Genomic DNA, 21,998 nt, shown 5'->3' with positions numbered 1-21,998 from the left:
ATTGATTCACAGATTTTAAAGCCAGAAAGGACCATTATGCTCATCTAGTCTGACCTCCTGCTTAACATAGGCCTAAGAACCTCATCCTGTAATTTCTATATCAAGCCCATTATTTCTGTTTGAGCTATAGTGTATTTTTTTCAGAAAGATATCTAGTCTTAATATAACGATTTCACGTGAGGAAGAATCCACCACATCCCTAGGCAAGTTGTTCCTGTGGTTAATTATTACCCTCATTGTTAAAAATTTGTACCTTATTACAAGTCTGAATTTTTCTAGCATCAGCTTTCAACTATTCGATCTCATTATGCCTTTTTCTGCTAGATTAAAGAGAGCAGAAATCTCTTTCTTGTGTAGGTACTTACAGACCATGATCAAGTCACCTCTTAACCTTTGCTGGTATAAACTAAATAGACTGAGCTTTTAAAGTCTCTCATTATTAGGCCAGACCTTGAGTCATTCTTGTAACTCTTTTCTGATCCCTTTCTAATTTTCCAACATCCTTTTTGAAATGTGGACACCTTTCCAGTTAATAGTCACATTCATACTTTATACAGAGGTAACACAACCTTCCTCCTCCTCCTTGATATTGCCCTCTTTAAGTATCTGAGAATTGTGGTCACGCTCCTAGCTACACCATTGCACTCAGAGCTCCTGTTCAGGTGTGTATCCACTCTGACTCCTAAGTCCTTTTCATTGTCACTGCCTTCCAGGATACAATTCCCCATCCTATAAATGTGACTTATATTGTTTATTCCTAGATATATGACCTTGCATTTGGCCATATTAAAACACATTGTTCAAATGATACTAGGTGCTCCAGGTCTGCCTATATGACTGACCTCTGCCTGTCATTATTTACCACTCCACTAATTTTTATGTCGCCTACAAATTTTAGCAATGATTATATATTTTCTTCCAGATGATTGATAAAGATATTGAATGGCACTAGGCTAAGAACAGATCCTTGTGGGACCCCACTAGAAACACTCCTGTTGGGTGATGATTCCCCATTCACAGTGTTCCTTTTTGCAGTCTGTCAGTTAACCAGTTTTTACTCCATTTAATATTGGCTACATTAACAAAAAATTCACTGTACTAAATTATCAAAATGTCATGCAGGACTAAGTCAGATGCCTTACAGAAATCTAAGTATAATATGTCAGCAAGTTGCCTTTATCAACCAAACTTGTGATCTCATCAAAAAATATCAAGTTTGTCTGACAAGATCTATTTTCATATAACTGTGTTGATTGGCATTAATTGTGCTATCACTCTTTAATTCTTTACTGATTGCATCCCAATCAGCCTTCCCACAATTTGTCCTGGAATTGATGTTAACTGGCCTATAGTTAGACCAGCCCTGCTGAACGATACAAGGCTCTCTTCTGTCAGACTTATGTCCGCTGCCTCCTTTCACAGTCTGAGCACTGAGCTTTTGGTCAGAGGGAGTATTGCCCTTCTCCTGCCTCTACAAAAATGTTAATCGAACTAAATAAGCACTAGAATGTTTTGATATATTCTTCGCTGACCGTGGATTACATGCTGGGAAAGTAAGTTTCTTTGGATTAATATGACATCCCTTCCAGATTTTTTGGCCTCAGAATATGCTTTCAGGTAAAAACTGTGGCCACGTTTCTGGAGTAAGCCATATAGAAAGGAATTGCTGTACTTCTAGATATGTTCAGATGATGTATGAGAGCAGATATGATTTGTGGGCATGGGGAATGGACACACTGACGTTATAACATACGTACAACAAGGGTTTGTTCTGAGAAAGTTGGCAGCAATATTGTAACCATCTGATTGGCAGGAGAATTATCTGCAGGAACAAGCTTTTAAAATTAAGCTTCCTTGTAAAGTATCAGTATCTCTTTTGTATGTCAGATTCAGAGAGGCGACAAACTAGTGTAATGTTCACCTTTTTCCGAACCTCTCAACAGTTAGGATAAGTTACACTGACAGACTGTCTTACATCTTCACACCTGCTTTCAGCATACCACTTGCCCCTTTACACATCACCTGTGAATTTGGTCCTGTGAGTCTGAGTGCAAGATGGTGTGGCTAAAAAGTATATATTACACCAGTTCAGACTTCTCTCTGAGTAGGATCTCTTATGGTTCAAGGGGATAGCTTTTCAAACATTTCTGTGGTTATTTTTACTTATAAATATAATACATAATTATATTCAATACCAATAATATATTTACACCAGAAAATTCTCTACTGCTGCCTGTGTCTGTAAATTGTTCTTTGTTGAGATAATACATTTGAATCGTATGAATGATTCCTAAATTAAAAATTCATTGAAAATCAAATTTAAGCCCCACCTTGGCAAGCAGCACAAATGTGATTCATTCACTGTAAGACTGTCTCCCTTCTGTGTACAGTTCTGTGAAGTGGTATCTTGATGTGATCTTCTGTGTGTCCCCAACAGGAGGAGATGGCAGAGCTTAAGGCACAACTGTACTTGCTAGAGAAAGAAAAGAAAGCACTGGAGTTGAAACTTAGCACTCGAGAGGCCCAAGAACAGGCCTACCTAGTTCACATTGAGCACCTGAAGTCTGAAGTAGAAGAGCAAAAAGAACAGAAAATGAGATCCCTCAGCTCCACCGGTAGTGGCAGCAAAGACAAATTGGGCAAGGTCAGGAATTAATGCCAGTCTCCAGAATCAGAGTAAACATAACTAAAGACATTTCGTCTCCCTGTCGTTACCAGTTTTGAGCATGTTAATCATCCCTGCTTTCTCCCTTCCATCTACACACACACACCTTTCTCCCTCTTCCAGTTGTCATGTATTATATGTAAGGTTAAGATTTCGTCATGGTCATTTTTAGTAAACGTCACAGACAGGTCACAGGCAATAAACAAAAATTCACGGAAGTCCATGACCCATGCATGACTTTTACTAAAAATAACTGACAAAATCGGGGGTGGGGGAGGAAAGGGGGAGGGGCGCGGATCCAGCACCCACTGCTGCTGCAGCTCCCAGGTCCCCCAGGTGCCTGTGGTTGCTCAGAGATCCAGGATCTCCACCACCCATGTGGCTGAGAGTGCCCGAGTCCCCACCGCTGCCCACAGCTGGAGCTCTGAGGTCCCCCCGCCACCAGCGGCTGAGAGCTCCAGGGCCCTTGCTGGCTGCCAGCTCCAGCCCTACTGCCCCTGGGCTGAAGCGGAAAATGTCACAGAGGTCTATGGAAGTCACAGATTCTGTGACCTCCATGACATAATCTGACCCTTAATTATATGGCACCTTCCATCCTGGATCTCTAAGCGCTTTGCAGACACTGCAAAGTTAAGCCCATGTCCCTTGAGCAAAATGCAGTTATCAATTCTGGGAAGATGACAATCATTCGGCACTAGCATACTAGCTACTATTGCCAACTTTATTGTCATCTGGCTGTTTTATCTCCTTGAAAGTCAATAGTTATGGGGTTTGTGAAATCCAGAAATAAACTGAGATACATTAGTCTCATTTCACTAGGAAATGACTGGAGATTTCATTATAAAACCCCCTCACAATGCAGGTAGGTACCAGTGGTTGGGGAGAAAATAATTTCCCCTTAAATTAGCAAAATCTGTGTATTGCTATCTTTAGGTTTATAATTTTTCTAAGGAAATAGGGACACCCTAGAAATTCTATAATCCCATACCTATGCTGCTGTGTCCCTTTGTTCCTCTGTCCCTACAAAGACCCAGCAGAAAAAAAAATTACAGAAGTATCCTTCTGTATTTTTGACTACACATCATTTGAATTTCTGCATGCTCACTGTGCTTTTTCCCTTCAAACCTGGTGTCAAAAGTGGAATAAGACACCAGAGAATGTATGCTCTATAGCAGAATTCTGCAAATTATTTATTATTGTGTGATGGTTTGTAAAACATCGGGTGAGTCTGTGGAATATAATGCATTGACCCATCTCTTGGTGCATGGATGTTTCTACATGACACTTGTGTTGTTTATACCGATTTAATTTTAGCTCAGTTTTAAAAGCAGTCGTAAGTTTAAAAGTGCTCATAGTTCCCCCCCCCCCCCTTAGTAAGGCAATCTTGCTTATTTCTCAGGAATGCACAGATGGGACCCCAACACCATTAACCCTAGCTGAGCTGAGACCATACAACGACAGTGAACTGGCTGCAGAACTAACAAATGCACTCAGACGGTAAGCACCCTCTTCCACTTCCTGGAGATATTATTTATTCCACAATCCTAGGGTAAGATTTCATTCTGGGTTGTATCTTTTGATCTGGCACATTTTGTAGGGATCTTCAGAGGTTTGCCCATGAGGAAAAACCAGAACTAAAGTTTTCTTACAGTTTGTTTTATGCTTGTTGTTCTTTCTTGTTTTTTTTTTTTAATTTAGAAATTGCTCTTTGGTGCTCATCTCCATGGTCCCTAAACTTCTCAGAAATGTGAATGAATTTTAGCCTCACAAAACCTTTGAGGTAGGGAAATGCTGTTATTCCCATTTTACCCATGAGGAACCTGAGGCAGAGACAGGTTAAGTGATTTGCTGAAGGTCACCAGGAAACCTATTGTAATGCTAGGATTAGAATACAGAGCTCCAGCTAAGAAGGTTTAGCCCCAGGTCAGTAGTTGGATGGGAGACCACTGAAGAACCCCTAGGTGCTGCAGGGAGTTTTCAAAAGCAACATTCACCCTCTGAGTGAGTACCAAACCAGTGCCATGGCGTGGTGATAAGATTGCTGTTCTGTGAGAAGTTTTGGCTTTCAGATGAGATACAAAACTGATATCTTGACAACTTTTTTTCGTTAATAGCCAGACTTTTAAGCTGAGGTCCATATGAGGTTGCACACCTACTATATATTCTCATATGTAATGATTGTAATTGTGCAGTGTATGTGGTGACTTAAAGTGAAAATGGTTACTTAGTTGCCTAAATGTCATTTATATGCACGTTCCACCAGCCTCCAGTTGTAAAGATTTGATCTTTATCAATCCCATAGAACTTTTTTGCAAGAGACCAACTTCCCAGTTCCTACTATGATAATTACATTCTACCTACCTAAAATTACACTAACCGCTTTAGTTTGAAAAATATATTCATCTGCATTTCTGGCTTAAAAGCTGTATATAGTGTTGGTGTGGCTTATCAGACAGTTGCTGTGTTTCACTCCAGAGACAACTTCATTTCAGTGTTTTAAGTATGTAATGTACACAGGGATCCCTGAGGATGAAAGGCATTATATAAATGTAAGGTCATTACTACTGTAAAATCAATACAGCTAATATTATTTGCTTCCTAGTTTCAAAGTTGCAGTTGCTGAATATTTAGCTTGGCTGGTACAGTAAACAAAAAATGTTGTGGTTAAAAATTGTAATTTGTTTGTGAGGGTGTGTTCCATTGGGTAAAACCTGGCTGGGTAAGTGAATTGAGTAATCATTATCCAAGAGCCTTTTGCCTCAGCCCAGTGGAAAACAGTCCTGGTGCTGAGAGCTGGGTCAGCATTGCGTGCCTTCTTTCCAGCTGTAGCTTTTGAATTTTATTGCCTTTTGTTCCCCGGTTTCAAGATGGGACCACTGGCCTTAACTAGTAGAGATTGAGTAGAGTCACGAAGTGCGGTTTGCTGACTAAACACAGAAAAACTTCAGTTTATCAACTGCGCCATAAGTCAATCAGCATGGATTTCCAGTTAAGGGCCTAGCAAACAGATAGTGAGTGCAGCCAATTGGGTAGGAGGGGAAAGAAAAAATAATCAGATTAAACTGCTCTTAAAGATAGGAGCTTACGCTCTTTGTATAATGGAAATCGGACTGAGTTAGTTACAACATGTTACATGTGATGGTTGCTGCCAGCTGGGCTCCAGCACGATTTCCATGATTAGTGGGGACAGGAATTTGTACTGAGAGCTGTGCCAGCCGAACCAGGCCATAGGCTAACTGCCTTATGTAGTCTGATGATTTTCAAGAGAGTTCTCAGAGAAAAAGTCCTATCCCCAGAGCTGAGGGAAACTATGCTAAACCCTGATTGGCAACAGCTGTGTTTAAAAAGATCTATATCATTGTACTTAACTTGGTTTTGATCTCAATGTAGATAGGACCTTAGAGATCTAAATAAGGTTTACGTAACTGTGCATCCACAAAAGAACCTTTTCATCATTAATGCAACTGTAACAATGTTTGTGTGTGCACAACAATAGCCACTATGAGCTGAGTTATGACTTGGGGGAGGACTTATGCCCTGAAAGCTGGTGTGCAGATTTCTCAGTCCTGCTCCCACTTGCATCTCAGGACGATGTATTATCAATGCCTCCTGTACTCCCTGAGTCCATATCAGTGAAATTTGTGAAGACTCCACTCCCTGAATAAGCATTGCTTAAGCAATAAGTGATTGCTTAACCTCTTGCTATGTCCAGACAGGGTTGACCCTTGAATTAGCTTCTGAAGTCCACCCACCTGGCCTAGGGTTCCCTAAAATGTCAGTGTAGTGCTCATAAATGAATAAGCACTGTGTATCAGACTGTCAGCTCTCATTTACAATTAAAATATATACTCTGCTCTTAGGTTTGCCAAGATAACCCCCAAAATGAAAGCTGCAAGTGAACTGAAGCAGTGCTTACTTCCTGAGTCTGTGAACAACCTGGGAGGGAAAATCTCTTGAAATTTATCTCTGGAACCTAATAGTGACATTGCTCAGTGCTACTCCTATTAAGAGAAACATCCAGCCATTGTGCTTATTATCCATGGGTGTTAGACACAATGGTGAATACTGAGGGCACTGAGATAGCTGGTTCCTAAGAGGGGAAAAGAAGGTCACATCCCCCAAAAATGCAGTCACCTCCAAACCTGCCCACAAGTGAGAGGGAAAGAAGAGGTGCATTTCTTCCCTGTGGCCAAAAGCCTCAAACACCTTCAGAGTGTTATAGGTCCAGCCGCTTCCCACACCTTCCTGGTTGCCAAAAGCACCAGCTGTTTTCTATTGGCTGTCAAAACCTACAGCTTTCCCTAAATGATCTTTCTTATGCAGTTGCTGCAGAGCATATGGGGGCCTTCTCTATTGAAGTAATCCTAATTATATTTTAAAATAGTGTATTGCTGTGAAAAAGCAGAGGAAGATTGTCTTGTGCAGAAAAAAAATACACTGACATAATGATTTGGAAGCATTTATTTTTTCATGGCCTGTAGCTAGTTTTGCAGCAGCATCACCACCAAATGTGCTTCGTGCTGTAGTGATTGCTTAACCTCTTGCTGTGTCCAGACAGGGTTGACCCTGGAATTAGCTTCTGAAATCCACCCACCTGGCCTAGGGATTCCCTAAAATGTCAGCATAGTGCTCATAAATGAATGATTTGGGGAGATCCAACAAAAGGATTATTATTCGTACCTTGTTGTGTTAGTGAATATTTTTATTTGTACCAGTTTTACAGGTTCCCTTGTCACAGTTGCTTTGGAATCAACTTGATAGTTTCTCCTGGCTGTGTACACTGTGAAACTCCATCTAATGTGCTTCCACTGTAGACCTCTTTCCTCTTCTCTTCTATAAACAAGCCACACGCAAAGTAGTAGTTATCTGCAAGTTACATGCTATAAAGTCACATTTGGACTACCAGGTTTCTACTATTATAGACTGGGGCGGGCTGTCTGTCTGTCTGTCTTGCTTTGTATGTTCATGCCAACTTCCGGCTGAATGTAAATCTGCCCCATGCCCCAAAATATATTTTTAGCAGTTTTGTTTCTCTTTTTATGGTGTAATGCAGATGTGGGCAAACTTTGCCCGCGGGACCATCCTGCCCAGCCCCTGAGCCCCCGGCCGGGGAGGCTAGCCCCCAGCCCCTCCCCTGCTGTCCCCCTTTCCCCACAGCCTCACCTTGCCGCGCTGCCAGCACTCTGGCCTTCCACTCCTGCTGTGCAGCACGGCGGTGTGGCTGGCTCCGGCATGGTAAGGGGGCGGGGAGCAGGGGGTCCCCAGGGGCAGTCAGGGAGCAGAGGGCGGTCAGAGGACAGGCAACGGGGGGGTTGGATAGGCATGGGAGCCCTAGGGGACCTGTCAGGGGGCGGGGATGTGGATAGGAGTCGGGGCAGTTAGGAGACGGGGTGGTGGTTAGGGGTGGGGAGTCCCGGGAGGGGGCAGTCAGGGAACAAGGAGCAGGGGGGGTTGGATGGGTCAGGGGTTTTAAGGGGGGCATTGAGGGGGCGGGAAGTGGGAGGGGGTGAATAGGGAGCAGGGGCCAGGCTGTTTGGGGAGGCACAGCCTTCCCTACTCGGCCCTCCACACAGTTTTGCAAGTCTGATGTGGCCCTCGGGCCAAAAAGTTTGCCCACCCCGGTCTAATAGAATGCATTGACAGGTGTCCAAAGTGAAGACATGAGTAATGAGTAATGGTGCTGCACAGATTGTTGGCAGGAAATATCTTGTGTTCAGGATGGAGTGAAAAAATATTCCCAGCAGCCTGATGGCATCACATTGTGTTGTGTCATGCCAGAAACCAGGGCTGTAGGAGAGGATCTGTTGGAATTCCCAACTGCCAGGAATAGTGGTGGCTCAGCACGGCGGTGGATGCTGACACGGTCTCTGCGGGGACCCATAAGGAGTACATGCCTAGCTGCTGTGCTCTCCTCTCCAGCTGCAGGAGGGAAGACTGTAGCTTTGTCCATTTCACTTCATACTTAATTAATGCATTATCAGGCCATGAATGCTCATGGCAGCTACTCTGCAGGGAGGAGGAAATGAGAAAAATGTCCTGTAGGGAATGAACTTGCCTACAGGGAGATGCATAAGATGATGTAACTGGGTCTTATTTAGTCTCTGATTCCTATAGTGCTGTGAAAAATGGATGAGAACCTCTGCATCCCCTTAGGCCCATACAGCAATATTCTGATGCATTAGGCCCTCTCACATTCTTTAGCCATCCACAGCAAAATTGGAGTTATAATAGCTTTGGTGTCTGCGTGGATTTTTTGTAATTCTTTATATTTATTAAAATGCTTGGCCAGGAGGACTGATGGCTCCAGGGATTGGTAATGGCATACAAAGCCCGTCACCATTTCAAATCCAGACCAGGTCAGTATTTGCCAAAAGTCATTACATCTGATGGCCGTTCAGGGCCTGTGTGAAGTGAGTCAGTGATCTCAGTCCCGTGGATTGGTGTCCACTCACAAAAGCCACCATTCCACTTGGCGCCCCTGTTGCCTCAGCCTCAGCAGAGAGGCGAAGGATTGAATGGGCATGGAGACTAGCCTAGCAGAAGAGAGTTGAGGCTGTACGGTGAAGTGCACAGTGTTACTGCACATGCTATGCTAGGCCTGTGCATAAAGAGGCTATGATCTGTGGGCTGTCAAACACTGGCCCCTCCTCCAGTACTAAACACACTTACAAAAATGTTCTGGTCAGAGATTACTTCTCACTGCTCAGTATTTATCATTATTCCACCCACCTCAAAACCGGAGCTATGGACACTTCCATTAGTGTGTTAAAAAGTTGTCTCGTTTCACTATAGCTTCTATAATTTCCTAGTGAGAGACAGTAACGTTCTTATAGACTCCCCAAAGAGATCCCCATGCTTGTTGCAGTAGCAGCGCCCTGGTATTTGGAGATCAGCAATGTCACAGAAAGCTGTGCTGAATCATGATAGTGGCCATTTCTTCACATAATGCCAATTACGTTTGGACCAAACTGCAGAGTTTGGATTCCATGTTCTGCGCCACTCATGGCTGTTTGGATTTGAGGTTTAGGTTCAGCTCTTGATGACAGTGATATCCAGTCATGAAGTTGGGATCATGACCTGGATATAAGTGTCTCCAAAATTCAGGCCTATTTTGAACACAGATTAGGCCTGCTCTTGCAGATCAAAAGAGGAAAGCGAAACTACAGCATATTGTAATGATCCAAAGAAACAGTGACAATTAAAAAGTGCCACAGTGAAGTGTCCCTTTCTGCCATACTGCAGCTCAAACTGTATATGCAGATGTCAATAAAACTTTTACATATTAAAAAGAAACCTGTCAATTTTCCCACAGCATTTTGTCTGCTCCTTTTTGGCAGAGTTATTTCACATTTACTACTTTCCTTGACCTAATTATAGTGTACATTAAATGGGGTCAAGGGGCTTGGAACTTTGTAGCATTTCAGAACCAAATTTTGTGACCGGCTGCAGTGAAGTCACAATGACTTAGTCATCTGCAAAATTCAAGGATCCCTGCCCTTTTATGCTTCGACCATTATCCAGTCTCTCACTGGCCCAAGAGATTTCCCTTAGTCCACTGAGCCTGGGGGAGAGGGGAGCTATTTTGTCATTTTTCACCAATAACCAGTATCACTCTCATTTGTTTTTTAACTAGAATGAGTAGCTCTGCTCACCACAGAATAGTCACCCAAATCACTAAGCAACTATACAACTTCACAGAATTGTCGGTCTGTACTCAGCCCAGAACTGGAAAAGCTCCAGGTCAGGACAAATCTGTGCAGGGAATCTTGGCCAGGGAGTGCCTCCATTATGCCCCTCTCTAATTATTGTGAAGAGCCCCTATTTTAGAGGTGCCAAACCACCACAGCTCCCATGGATTTCTGAGAGAGCTGTGACTTCTGAACCTCTGGTCATCAGGCCACACACAGAATAGTGCAGTGCTGCTGCATACAACTGCAAGACAAACTTTAAACACCTTTCTTCCTTTTCCTCTGCACAGTCAAACTGGTGGGAGGAAACACTGCAGGCGTCTGCTGATCCAAACACACCTGTGAGCTGGACAAATGTCATATCTGAAAAGGCTTTTTCCCCCTCTAGCTTTTTAGGGGTATTTTGTTACTGTTGCTATTAAGGAAGCAAATATTTCTGTGTGGCCCTCTTCTTTTGTGTTCCATATTACCTGTCGCAGCTTGAGAAACTGAATTTGAGAAACTGAGATTTGTTTGCAGACTGGCTGAACAATCAAAACACATGAATTCAAGTTCTCTCCTCCAATGTAGCTGTGCTGTTTAATTGGTTTAGGGATGTCACATGCAGTGCTGGCACTGGTTGTTAGTTTAAACTGCTAATGGAAAGAGGATTCAGCTGCAGTGGTTTTAAACATACTATTGCCTATGGTCTCTAGAGGAGAGGAGAGCTTCATATGGAATGGCTGGTGGCTGAATCAGAAACTACAAGTGTGTGTCATCCTGTCCTACAGGAGTTGGACGATGCATTTCATGCCCTCATAAGCAGGCACAGTGAGTGGGGTAAGACATCCTGGGCCAAACCTGCAGCAAGTATGGGGAGACCAAACTGACCGAAAACTTCAAAAAGTTTGCTCTGTTTTGTGTGGGACCAGGGTTTGGGATTTGCTGCCCAAATGGGATTCAGAGCATTTGATGTGGCTAGATGTATGAAAGTAGAGAAACATTGGGGCCCTGTTAACTAGCCTTTCCACTGAAACCATTCCATAAGCCTGAGCCAAAGCTCATTAAAGCAACTCAGCAGTTATCCACTTTAATTCCACTCAGCAATTGTTTTGGTCTTAAAAATGTAAACCAAGATACTCCATTACTACCATGTCAGTAATTTCAATGAATAAGTGGTACTGTTTTCCAGAGGCTGTTGCTATGCATTAGGCCTGTGAGCTACACATACTCAGAAGGTAGGTTTTTCCTTCAGAACACTGCAGGCAGGGACTTTCCCAAATGAATTGTTCAATTCCCTGCTGACTGTTCACTGCAGCAGGGAGTTATTAACTAATTGAAACAGAACCATAGTCTCCTATGAGATTGGCTTGCAGGCATATCTCTGATCACAGGCTCATTCCCTGTCAGTGCACACATGCACCAGTTTTCTCTGCATGCATCTCACACAAGATGTGATGTGCCGCTGCTATGTTTTCTCAACTCCCTATTGCTGCAGGATCAATTGGAAAAGGAAGGTGTGGGAGATGAGAGCAGAGGTGATGCTGATCTTCAGAATGCTAAACAAAAGCAAGTTGTAAGGTTGAAACAGCTACTGAATTTAGGGTGTGTACAAGTTTGAGTGTTTCTTTAAAATAGTTCATTCTCTCTCTCATTTAAATATAAACCTACAGGCACCCACCATAGATTCATTCTGAAAAGATGTTGTGTTATAAATAGCACAATTATTTTAACGTGTTCTGTTTTATTAAACCTGCATTTGCCAATTCTTCATATTCTGTTGATTTATAATAGCAATCAGGAGAGTGAAGCTGTGCTCAGAATTCCATATATGCATACAGCCCTTTAGTGCATTAATGAAATGCAAAGTGCACCTCCAGGTTCCTTATCACTCCGATACAAACTACAGAACAAATGCATGGAAGGGCACAAATGTTAGAAGGATTTCCACATGCCAAAATGGGATCTCTTAGCTAATTGGGGAACAGTAGATACTAAGGAAGTTCTGAAGGCGCAGAGAATATTTTCACAAGATCTTATAAAGTGTTAGAGAGACTGCGGATATACCAGCATTTGTAGCTGTGATGAAGTCTCTGGCATACTGGTAAAAATGGAAAATACAACACCTTGGAGGAGAGAACTTGAATTCATGTGTTTTGATTGTTCAGCCAGTCTGCAAACAAATCTCAGTTTCTCAAATTCCAAAACAAATTAGTAATGTTAGATGAATATCTATCTCTTTGCTTTTGCTGCTGCTTCAGTGTCCATATGTCTGAGCAGCACTCTTCTGTAGAAGGCCCATTGAAATCAATGGAATGTAATAATAAATAAGTATATAGCAGGTACTCAGAATTCAGAAGTATTCCTGTGGTTTGGTTTTCAGGGGTTCGTGAGGTTTCACTCCATCAAATTGCTGTGGTGTCTTTCATGAGAATTCCTGCAAAGGGCAGATGGTTTGATGCCCTTTTCAGCGAACCGCAGTATCTCAGGAAAAGGTAACAACTACCTGAATCCTGCCACTACAAATTAGAAGATTTATTTCACTGGTGCAACCCACATTGCAGGCTCCTATTGGCTGTAAGTGTGGAAGGAGTAGGGGGTGCCGCATACACAGTGCGAAAGCCCCTGAATACCCAGGAGGCTCAGAGCTGGCACCTGAAAAGAATTTGACCCATCTAGGAGGTACTGAGGATAGGTCAGGCAGGAGCTGTGCTGATACAATTCCTCTCCCAGGCAGCCTCCCTGTGACGACGAAGGAAAGGTAGAGGTACAGACTGAATCCAGAGTGTATGGGTTGAGAACTTCCTTCATTGGCAAAGTGGATTTTCAAAAAAACCCACTATGTAATAACAGAAGTAAGTCAGTTGCTTGTTTGCTCACAGTGCAAGAAAAGCTCTTAAAAATCTTTTAAAAGAAACTCCACTTTTCATCATTTCTTCCCTAGCACTTCAGTAGGAGCTGTCCACTGAGCCTTTGTCACAGGTGATGTGTTGACAACTTTAAAATGAATTGCCGCCTTGCGGAGTTCCTTACTATGCAAGTTGCTGCAGTGTAGTCTTTGTTTCAGTGCAGTATTTTCTGGCTGATTCTTGATTTTAAATGGGCCTGAATTATTTTTTTTTCTTTTTTTACTTCGTCCTAGCTCGCCTACTACTCATGCTGTGTCACAGGCCAGCATAAATATATCTCCCCCTCCCCGTTTCGAAGTCCCCAGCCACCCACCTCCCCAATGCAGGCAGACACTCAATCTCTTCCCTGCTCTGTTCAGGTTCTTAAATGGCTCTTAACATTGTGGTATCAGAGCACCTGTCAAAAGTGCATTAAAGCAATGTGACTAACTTCTGTAATGTTTTATTCATTCATCTCTGATTCGCTCCCCAAGGTGAAATGGGGGGGAGGTTGTTTTGCTTAACTAAGATAAACTATTATCTGTATACTGCTGCGTGTTTGTATTAAGTATTAAAGCAAGGGCATTTGGAAGCTGAAAGTGGTGAGATTTGTGATGGTCCTTAGGCCCATGCCCACCCCCCTCCTCACCAAAAAAAACAACAAAAAACCACCCTAGAAACTTAAGAATATGCATGAGTCTATACAGCAAAGAATTTTTAAGACTTTTCTTTAACAAAGATTCTTTCCACCCTCTCATTCTAACCTAACCGTATATCCTTGACAACAATACATTGGTATAAGTAGCTAGCATTCAGTTTTTCCCTGACTTGTTTTGGCAAAACCCTTCTGCTGCTGAAGATGGATTTAAAATTCGTTAAACTAGCATGTTAAATGACTCTTCCTGTGGTTATAAAATGCTGCCACTTTCAGGCCAGCGCTGGAACTGTGGTCTGGTTGAGGCAATTCCAGAAAATCTCAGCGTAGTCTCAGAGGAATTCAAAAGGTTTCACACGTTGCAGTGTGATAAGTTGGTGTCAAATGGTCTTTAAGGTGCTTCATTCCTCAACTCTATTAAGGTGCAGATCTAGACTGGACAGGGTCTCTAGAGAAATGCTATTCTTTGACAGCTCTCAGTGATTATGTATCAGATGTGTTCAGTTTACAATTAAAAATATGCTTGTTTCCTAACTGTGAGCCTTGAAAACCCAGCCTAGGCCCAGAAAGTCAAGCTGGGTACTTCTCAATAGTTCTGCTGGCCAAATCATGTCTTCACACCTGTTTTAGTGACCACTGTTTTCCAGTTAAGCACCTGTGCAACCTCATCATAGTGAGATTCTGCCAGAAGTGACACCTGTATAACCCGCACAGCACTCAGTAGAGTTGTACAGGTGTTACTGTTTACTAAATTTCAATTACAAAGCTAAACAGTTTTGTTAATGAATGACAAGATGAACTAGATTCCGGTTCTGACACGCTTTGTTGTGTTGGCTCTGTTGGGCTAGCAGGAGGAAACAACAGTATACATTTATTTTAGTCACTGTAATAGGGATATGTTACTCAATATACACAAGGAGTAGATCTGTTGAGTAAAGTGGTATTTTACAGTGACCTTCAGAGAACTGTACTTCGTTGTTATTGCATGGTTAGAATTCACGCTCTTCTGTATTTTACAGCTGTGTAAGAGAAAGTAACCTTGCCATTGCGGGGGGTCGAGTGTACATTTGGTATGGTGGCATACGCTATTACAGTTACAGTGACTTACATCATTTGTACAATGGGGTACAAAGCACACAGAGCATTAATTTGTATATTTCCTGTATACACAAATTATGGAATATTTTCTTTGGCTAACACAGTAAACAAAAAATTCTGTGGGTTAAAATCAGAATTACATTGTGTGGGCAGCCCTACCAAACAACCTTGAGTGTTGAATAACCACTGCCCAATGACCACATTCGGACAGGTGGAGCTTGGGTCAGTACTGTGTCTTGTTTGCAGCCATAACTTTTGGATTTCCCTGGTGGCTTTGGAAGTTGGAAACTGTGTATCATGATGATACCTCTAGCATAAACAGCAGAGACTTGTAATGAAGAAGAGCGGTTTGTTGATTAAACCGATAACCTCACTTTATCAGCGGTGCCATAAAATGGACACCATGGATTAAGGACCTAGGACAAGGCCGGCAATTGCAGGGGCAGGGGAAGATGGGAGCTACTCCCTGAGTTTCATACAGGAGGCGTGCACGCTCCCAGGTGGAGCTCTTAACTACAGCACAGCATTAGTGTGAAATGTAAGTTCTGTAGAGGAGAGGTGCCTCTGGGGCAGGGAGTCAGTATTTTGTTACAAACAGAGGCAGGGTGATTAAGATAAGAAAGGACTGGTGATTAAATTAATGGTATGGAAGTTTAGCCTGTAAAAGAGGAATCCCTCCATGGAGGGGAGAGAAGGCTGAGGGGTTGTTTCAGAGAGAACAGGGGATTCAGGAAAAATACAGCAAAGCACTGAGCCTAGGTTACATTCAGAAAAGGGGGCCATTTGGGGGCGTAGGTAAAAAGAAGGGGTCAAACCCAGGAAAGGGCTAAGTGTATAGAGAAGTTCCCACTCTACCTGTGGTACTTATGTAGTCTCATCACCATAGTATCTGAGGCTGCACCTCACAATATCTAACCTATTTCTCCTCCCAGCCCCTCGGTGAGGTAAAGCAATGCAGTTATCCCCTCAATTACCTGAAGAGGGGTTCCAAAGGGGATGGAGCTAGGCTGTTCTCAGTGGTGGCAGATGCCAGAACAAGGAGCAATGGTCTCAAGTTGCTGGGGGGCGGGGTCTAGGTTAGATACTAGGAAACACTACTTCGCCAGGAGGGTGGTGAAGCACTTTACCTAAGGAAGTGCTGGAATCTCCATCCCTAGAGGTTTTTAAGGTCCGGCTTGACAAAGCCCTGGCTGGGATGATTTAGTTGGGGTTGGACTAGATGGCCTCCTGAAGTCTCTTCCAACCCTAATATTCTATGATTGTACAGATGGGGCACTGAGGTACACACAGATTAAAGGGCAGATTTTCAAAGGTATTTAGGCACCTAGTGAGATTTTCAAATTACTTAGAAGGTTTGGTGCTTTGTAAACCCCACTGGATATCTAGCTACATCTTTGGGTGCCTAAAAGCCTTTCTGTCCTTAAAGCACTGGCCTTGGGTCAGACAGGAAGTCCATGGGGGGAGTAGAACTCAGGTCTCTCAGGGCTAGCTCCCTATCCAGCAGACCAGCCTCTCCCTCTCTCTCTGCTGCATGCTGCAAAAAAAGAGAACTCTGATAGATGGGAGAAAAACCAAGGTGGCCAGTTCTCTGAGACTCCAGCAAATGGTCCCAGGATGGATGTCATGGTTTACAGCATGAAAAGCAGCACAGAGGTTAGGAAGGATGGAGAATGAGAGTCAGATGAGAGGAGATCACTTAACTCCCAAGGGGTGGCAAGTTCTGCCCCACGCTGGGTTTTACAGCAATGGCTGCTGTGCAGTTTTACATTTTAACTGAAAACCATTTTGTTCAGTCATTTTTTGTTCTGAGTTTGAGAAAAGGAAGGAATGAGAAAGTGTCCTATAAGTATCAGATGTGTTTACGCCTCAAATTCTTAGTTTTTCAGCTGTATTCAGGCCAATTTCAGAGCAAAGAACAGAAACTGCATCCACAGAGTCCATAAAGTCAACAATTATTGTCATGATTTGCATTATTCACTGGGCACCATCTGTGTGCTCAGTACTGCCAGAAAATCCAGTCCCTGAGCCAATGCATATAAGATATGTAACTCTGGATAAGATGGCTCAGATATTTAAGTATGAAGTGTGTAGTTATTGACCACACGTTATCACATGTTCACTGTGAAGTTTGTATCTGTGAGTGGAGGCACTGATGGCAATTATGGTGACCAGATGTCCCAATTTTATAGGGACAGTCCCAATATTTGGGGTTTTGTCTTTTTTGACTCCTATTACCCTCCACCCCCGTCCCGATTTTTCACACTTGCTGTCTGGTCACCCTAATGGCAATAGAAGTTTTAATTGATTAAGGACTAGAAGATTTGACCCTCCAACTTTCTTTCTAAAGGAACAGCTGCCCAGAGCTCCTGTGCCTGTTTGTTTTCCTTTTCTGACTGCAGTGGTCCTGATATAGCAAGTCTCGGGGATTTTTCCCTCAACTTTAAAATACGGAATTTTCTTGGTGTTTGGTTTTAAGTAGTCTCCTGTGAGAACTGCACCTCAGTCACTGTAGTGTTGTGTTTTTAGAGCCTTCTGGAAAGTAACTCGCCCTTAAACAGACGTAAAAGCAGCGTTGTCAAGTCTCATGATAATTGTTTTCCTTAAAGCCCCAGCTCCTGGAGTCACTTGGATATGTGATGATTTCAACCTTCATTCTGAAAGAAAAATGAAGTTTCTAGTCCTCGTGGCTACGCAGAAAGCTTCAAAATGTGACCCCAGTGCACCCTAAAGGCTCAAAAAGTGGGAGGCAAATTAAAAAGAACCACACATCTGTTGTTTGTACATAATCTCATGATTTTAAAGCCAGTCTCATGATTTTTGGGGAGTCTGATTCATGATTTTTGAACATTTGGGATTGGCAGTGATGTGAAAGTGTCAGTTTCACTCCTGTTTAAAGTTAGTTTCTAGTCTATTGTTTGTAGTGAGGTAGCACCTCTAGAGCCTAAGGCAGATGCCTTGCCCTAATAGGACGTTTACAAAGTTAAATGATCTGTTCCAAGCTTGAAGAACTGCAAAAAAGTGATAGGAAGTAATCTAGATTTTTCTATAATTGTTTCAATTGTTGTATTCAAGAATTAGTAACAAAGCATATGCATTAACATTTTAAACCTAACCAGTGTTCCTTAAGTGGCTTGACACAAGATGTGAGAATATGTTAGTATTAGAGCTGAGTGGGTCTAATATTTATTAAATCCTCTTTTTTTTTTTTTAGGAATTAGATACAGTACTCCAATCAGCTAATTTCTAAGTTATCTGCAAAAAACCCCCTTGAGTTTTCAGGTGACTAAGTAGCCCTTGGAATCACGGTTGAAGTTACGTGCCCCTGACCTAGGAACCATGGACCAGTACAGCCCAGAGGGGAAATGGAAGAAGTATAAATCACATAAAATAGATGTGTAAATAAAGTTTAGTAGCTGAAAGAACCTAAGTGGGGTGAAGTTAATGGAATTCACAATAAAGCTCAAAATGTCAGTGCAATTAAAAAAAATACTGTTGATCAATTTGGGCTGAAAAAGGGACATTTACAGCAAATGGAGACTATTTTAGCAGATCTCAGGAGGCAGGCAGGCCCACAATCAAAAGTTTTAACAAGGGATTTGATTTTACACATTCACTACAGTGTCTTTACCAGACAGCAAACCTAATCTCTAGCCTTGGGTAGGTTGTCTAATATGCCTTTGAGTATTTGTGCACTGTATGAATTCAGGTTTCAGAGTAACAGCCATGTTAGTCTGTATTCGCAAAAAGAAAAGGAGTACTTGTGGCAGCTTAGAGACTAACCAATTTATTTGAGCATGAGCTTTCGTGAGCTACAGCTCACTTCATCGGATGCATACCGTGGAAGCTGCAGAAGACATTATATACACACAGAGACCATGAAACAATACCTCCTCCCACCCCACTGTCCTGCTGGTAATAGCTTATCTAAAGTGATCATCAAGTTGGGCCATTTCCAGCACAAATCCAGGTTTTCTCACCCTCCGCCCCCCTGCCCCCCCCCCAACTCACTCTCCTGCTGGTAATAGCCTGAAGAATAGCTGGTAATATTACCAGCAGGAGAGTGAGTTTGTGGGGGGGGGGCGCGGAGGGTGAGAAAACCTGGATTTGTGCTGGAAATGGCCCAACTTGATGATCACTTTAGATAAGCTATTACCAGCAGGACAGTGGGGTGGGAGGAGGTATTGTTTCATGGTCTCTGTGTGTATATAATGTCTTCTGCAGCTTCCACGGTATGCATCCGATGAAGTGAGCTGTAGCTCACGAAAGCTCATGCTCAAATAAATTGGTTAGTCTCTAAGGTGCCACAAGTACTCCTTTTCTTTTTGTATGAATTCAGGGTTCCAGCACCTTTTGTGTCTAGAAATTAAAGATGCCCTTGGCAGCAAATAACCTAAATGCAATGCCAGAGCTGCTCCCAAGAGCTCTTGATACTTTATGCTGAAAAATACCCATGCTCCCCTCTTAGTCACTACAGTGGATAATTGTATAGTCTCATTGGTAGCATGATAGCTTTGTGTGTGTGTAATGAACATATGTTAAAAGAACATTATTAAGTTTGCAAAGGACTCAAAAGTTAGGAAATGCTAGAACTATGCAGTCTCTAATTACATGACATACTCCTTTTTTCCACAAGACCTTGTGCATTCAGTGCACAGAATGAATGTAATGAGCACCTATTCACTATCTTGTTTTTTCCTCACTGTTCGCCCTGTGTAGCCCTGGGTCTTATTTATTGAATGCTATTCAAACCCTGCTCTGAAGACAGAATTATTCATTTCCTTTTGGGTTTTTCCGTGGCAATCATCACTATATTATCTGAGTGCTTCAAAACCATGACTTTATCTTCACAACACCCCTGTGTGATAAGTTGATATTATCCCCATTTTACAAATGGTGAATGGAGATAGAGTGCTGAAGGTCAAAAGTTTCCAGTAATTTTGGGTGCCCAACTTGAGGCACCAAGCACTTGATCTTTCAGAGTACTTGCCATTATATAGCACTTTATATGTTCAAAGCACAGCTCCCATTGACTTGATTTGCAGCTGTGAGTGCTCATCACGTCTACAAATCAGATCCTGGCAATCAAGTTGAGCACCCAGAAAATGAGAAACACACAACTACTGACCACTTATGAATCGTTTGGTTTCAGTGACTTGCCCAGCATCACATAGGAACTTAGGCAGAGATAAAGGATGGAATCCAGTATTCCAGGGCAGCACTCAACTGCCTTAACCATGAGACCCTCCTTTCTTTTCCTGCAGTATGTGACTCTGATTGTTATTTTGGATGCTAGTGAAGTCTTCCTCTTTAGTTATTGATTTCTCCCTCTTTTATGTAGCAAGTCTTCCTGCAATTTTTTTTAACAAAGAGAATTTTTAAATAAAAACAAATAATGTTTTGATTAGCAAATTACCTAGTTATCCTAGGTCCACCATGTTTGTATTTAATTTTTCTATATATATTAGCTTTAGGTTTAACTTCTCTTTATAGTGTTTACTATCTGAGTTGCCATCTTAAATATATAATATATAGAACATGTTATATGCTAATATCTTCTTCCATGCATCTCTTTTCCTAACTGTGGATATTGCACATTCTGCTCTTATATGAGAGAGATGTAGTGTGGACAAGACCATCCCCAGTGATGATCAGATGTTTGTCCATATTTCTTTTTATCCTACATGTGAATTGTTACTGTTTTGCTTTTAAAAAAAATCAATTTAACAAAAGTTTAACCTCATAAAACTAAATCCGGCATTATCAAAGTAGTATAAAGAAAAATATTTTCCTCCTTTACATCTAACAGAAGGAACTTTGTTGAACGTGATCTATATTCTTGCAAGTCCAAATTTTATGGATAACTGACTCCTTTTTTCACTCCTTGTATCCTGGTGCAGAGAGAAGAAACTGAAAGGGAGAGTGCAAGAGTTAGTGAATGCCTTAGAAAGACTCACGAAGAGCAGCGAAATCAGACATCAGCAGTCTGCTGAGTTTGTTAATGACCTGAAAAGGGCAAACAGGTAAAGGATCTTCTAGTGAATGGATGTACACATTGACTTCTGGTGCATTCTGGTAGTGCACTGTAATCCTCTCCTTTCCCTAATGAGCAGTTTTTACATCCTCAGCTGCTTGCCAGTAGTCTCGAAGAATGCAAGGTCAGAGTTGGGGGAAGAGACTAATCCTTCTCACTGAGTGCCCATTAACCAGTGGGGGGGAGGGGGGAGAAAGAGATTCTATTGCAGTTAAAAATGGCATCCATTATAAAACAATTTTCAGTTTAATCATGTTTGTGAATTATTGCTGTTTTTGCTCACCTCCTCCCTGGGCTGGCTCATGCATCTCTTCTTATCCCTTCAGATTCTCCTGTTATCAAGTTTCCTTCCATAAACCCACTCAGTACTTAAAAGTGTAGCACTGACAGTGAAACAGACTGTGCCTCCATCTCCATGGGCTTTGATGGACTGAGGGTTACAATTGTTGTTGGTCCACTTCCTTCAAGGAGTCATCCATTCACCATGTAATTTGTCACTCATGAGCCATACTTTACCTGTTACAGAAAGTCTTGGCCATTGACGTGATGGGCAAGACTTGATCTTCAACCAGCACCCATTTGGTGTCTCCTACTGAGCGAAAGGGGAGGTTGAAGAGAGGGCATTTGGCAACTAAATGTAATACATTGTTGACTTCAAAGGGACACTCTCAAGATCTATCTAGGCACTTATAGGGCCTTCATCATTGTAATACCTGATCACATCATGCTCATCAGTGCATTACCTTTCAGGGAAGTACTATTATCCCCATTTTACAGGTGCAGAACTGAAGCACAGAAATTAAATGACTTGCCCAGGTTCATGCCTGGGGTAGGATTTGAACCGAGGTTTCACAAGGCCCTCTCCCGTTCCCTATCCACCAGACCTTCCTCCCTGCTCCAGAATTCACCTTCCTTCTTATAAATAATGCGGCCTTCAGAATAGAAAATACTTTAATTCCTTTTTGTACTTCATATACTATGGAGAGACTAGACT

At 42.3% G+C, this 21,998-nt stretch overlaps 1 protein-coding gene across 3 annotated transcripts in view; it reads left to right on the top strand.

The window, feature by feature from the left end:
• MCC (MCC regulator of Wnt signaling pathway) overlaps nt 1–21,998 on the top strand; it is a 356,867-nt gene that overhangs the window by 328,219 nt on the left and 6,650 nt on the right. For all 3 annotated transcript variants that reach the window (XM_048849771.2, XM_048849772.2, XM_048849773.2), the window contains 3 exons: nt 2,438–2,644; nt 4,065–4,162; nt 20,871–20,993. In XM_048849771.2, coding sequence (XP_048705728.1) covers nt 2,438–2,644; nt 4,065–4,162; nt 20,871–20,993 — 428 coding nt within the window. The remainder of the gene's footprint in view (nt 1–2,437; nt 2,645–4,064; nt 4,163–20,870; nt 20,994–21,998) is intronic.

This window comes from Caretta caretta, chromosome 5 (genome assembly GCF_965140235.1).
Source record: "Caretta caretta isolate rCarCar2 chromosome 5, rCarCar1.hap1, whole genome shotgun sequence".
NCBI classification, from domain to species: domain Eukaryota; kingdom Metazoa; phylum Chordata; order Testudines; family Cheloniidae; genus Caretta; species Caretta caretta.
This window is presented reverse-complemented; position numbering and strand designations above follow the sequence as displayed.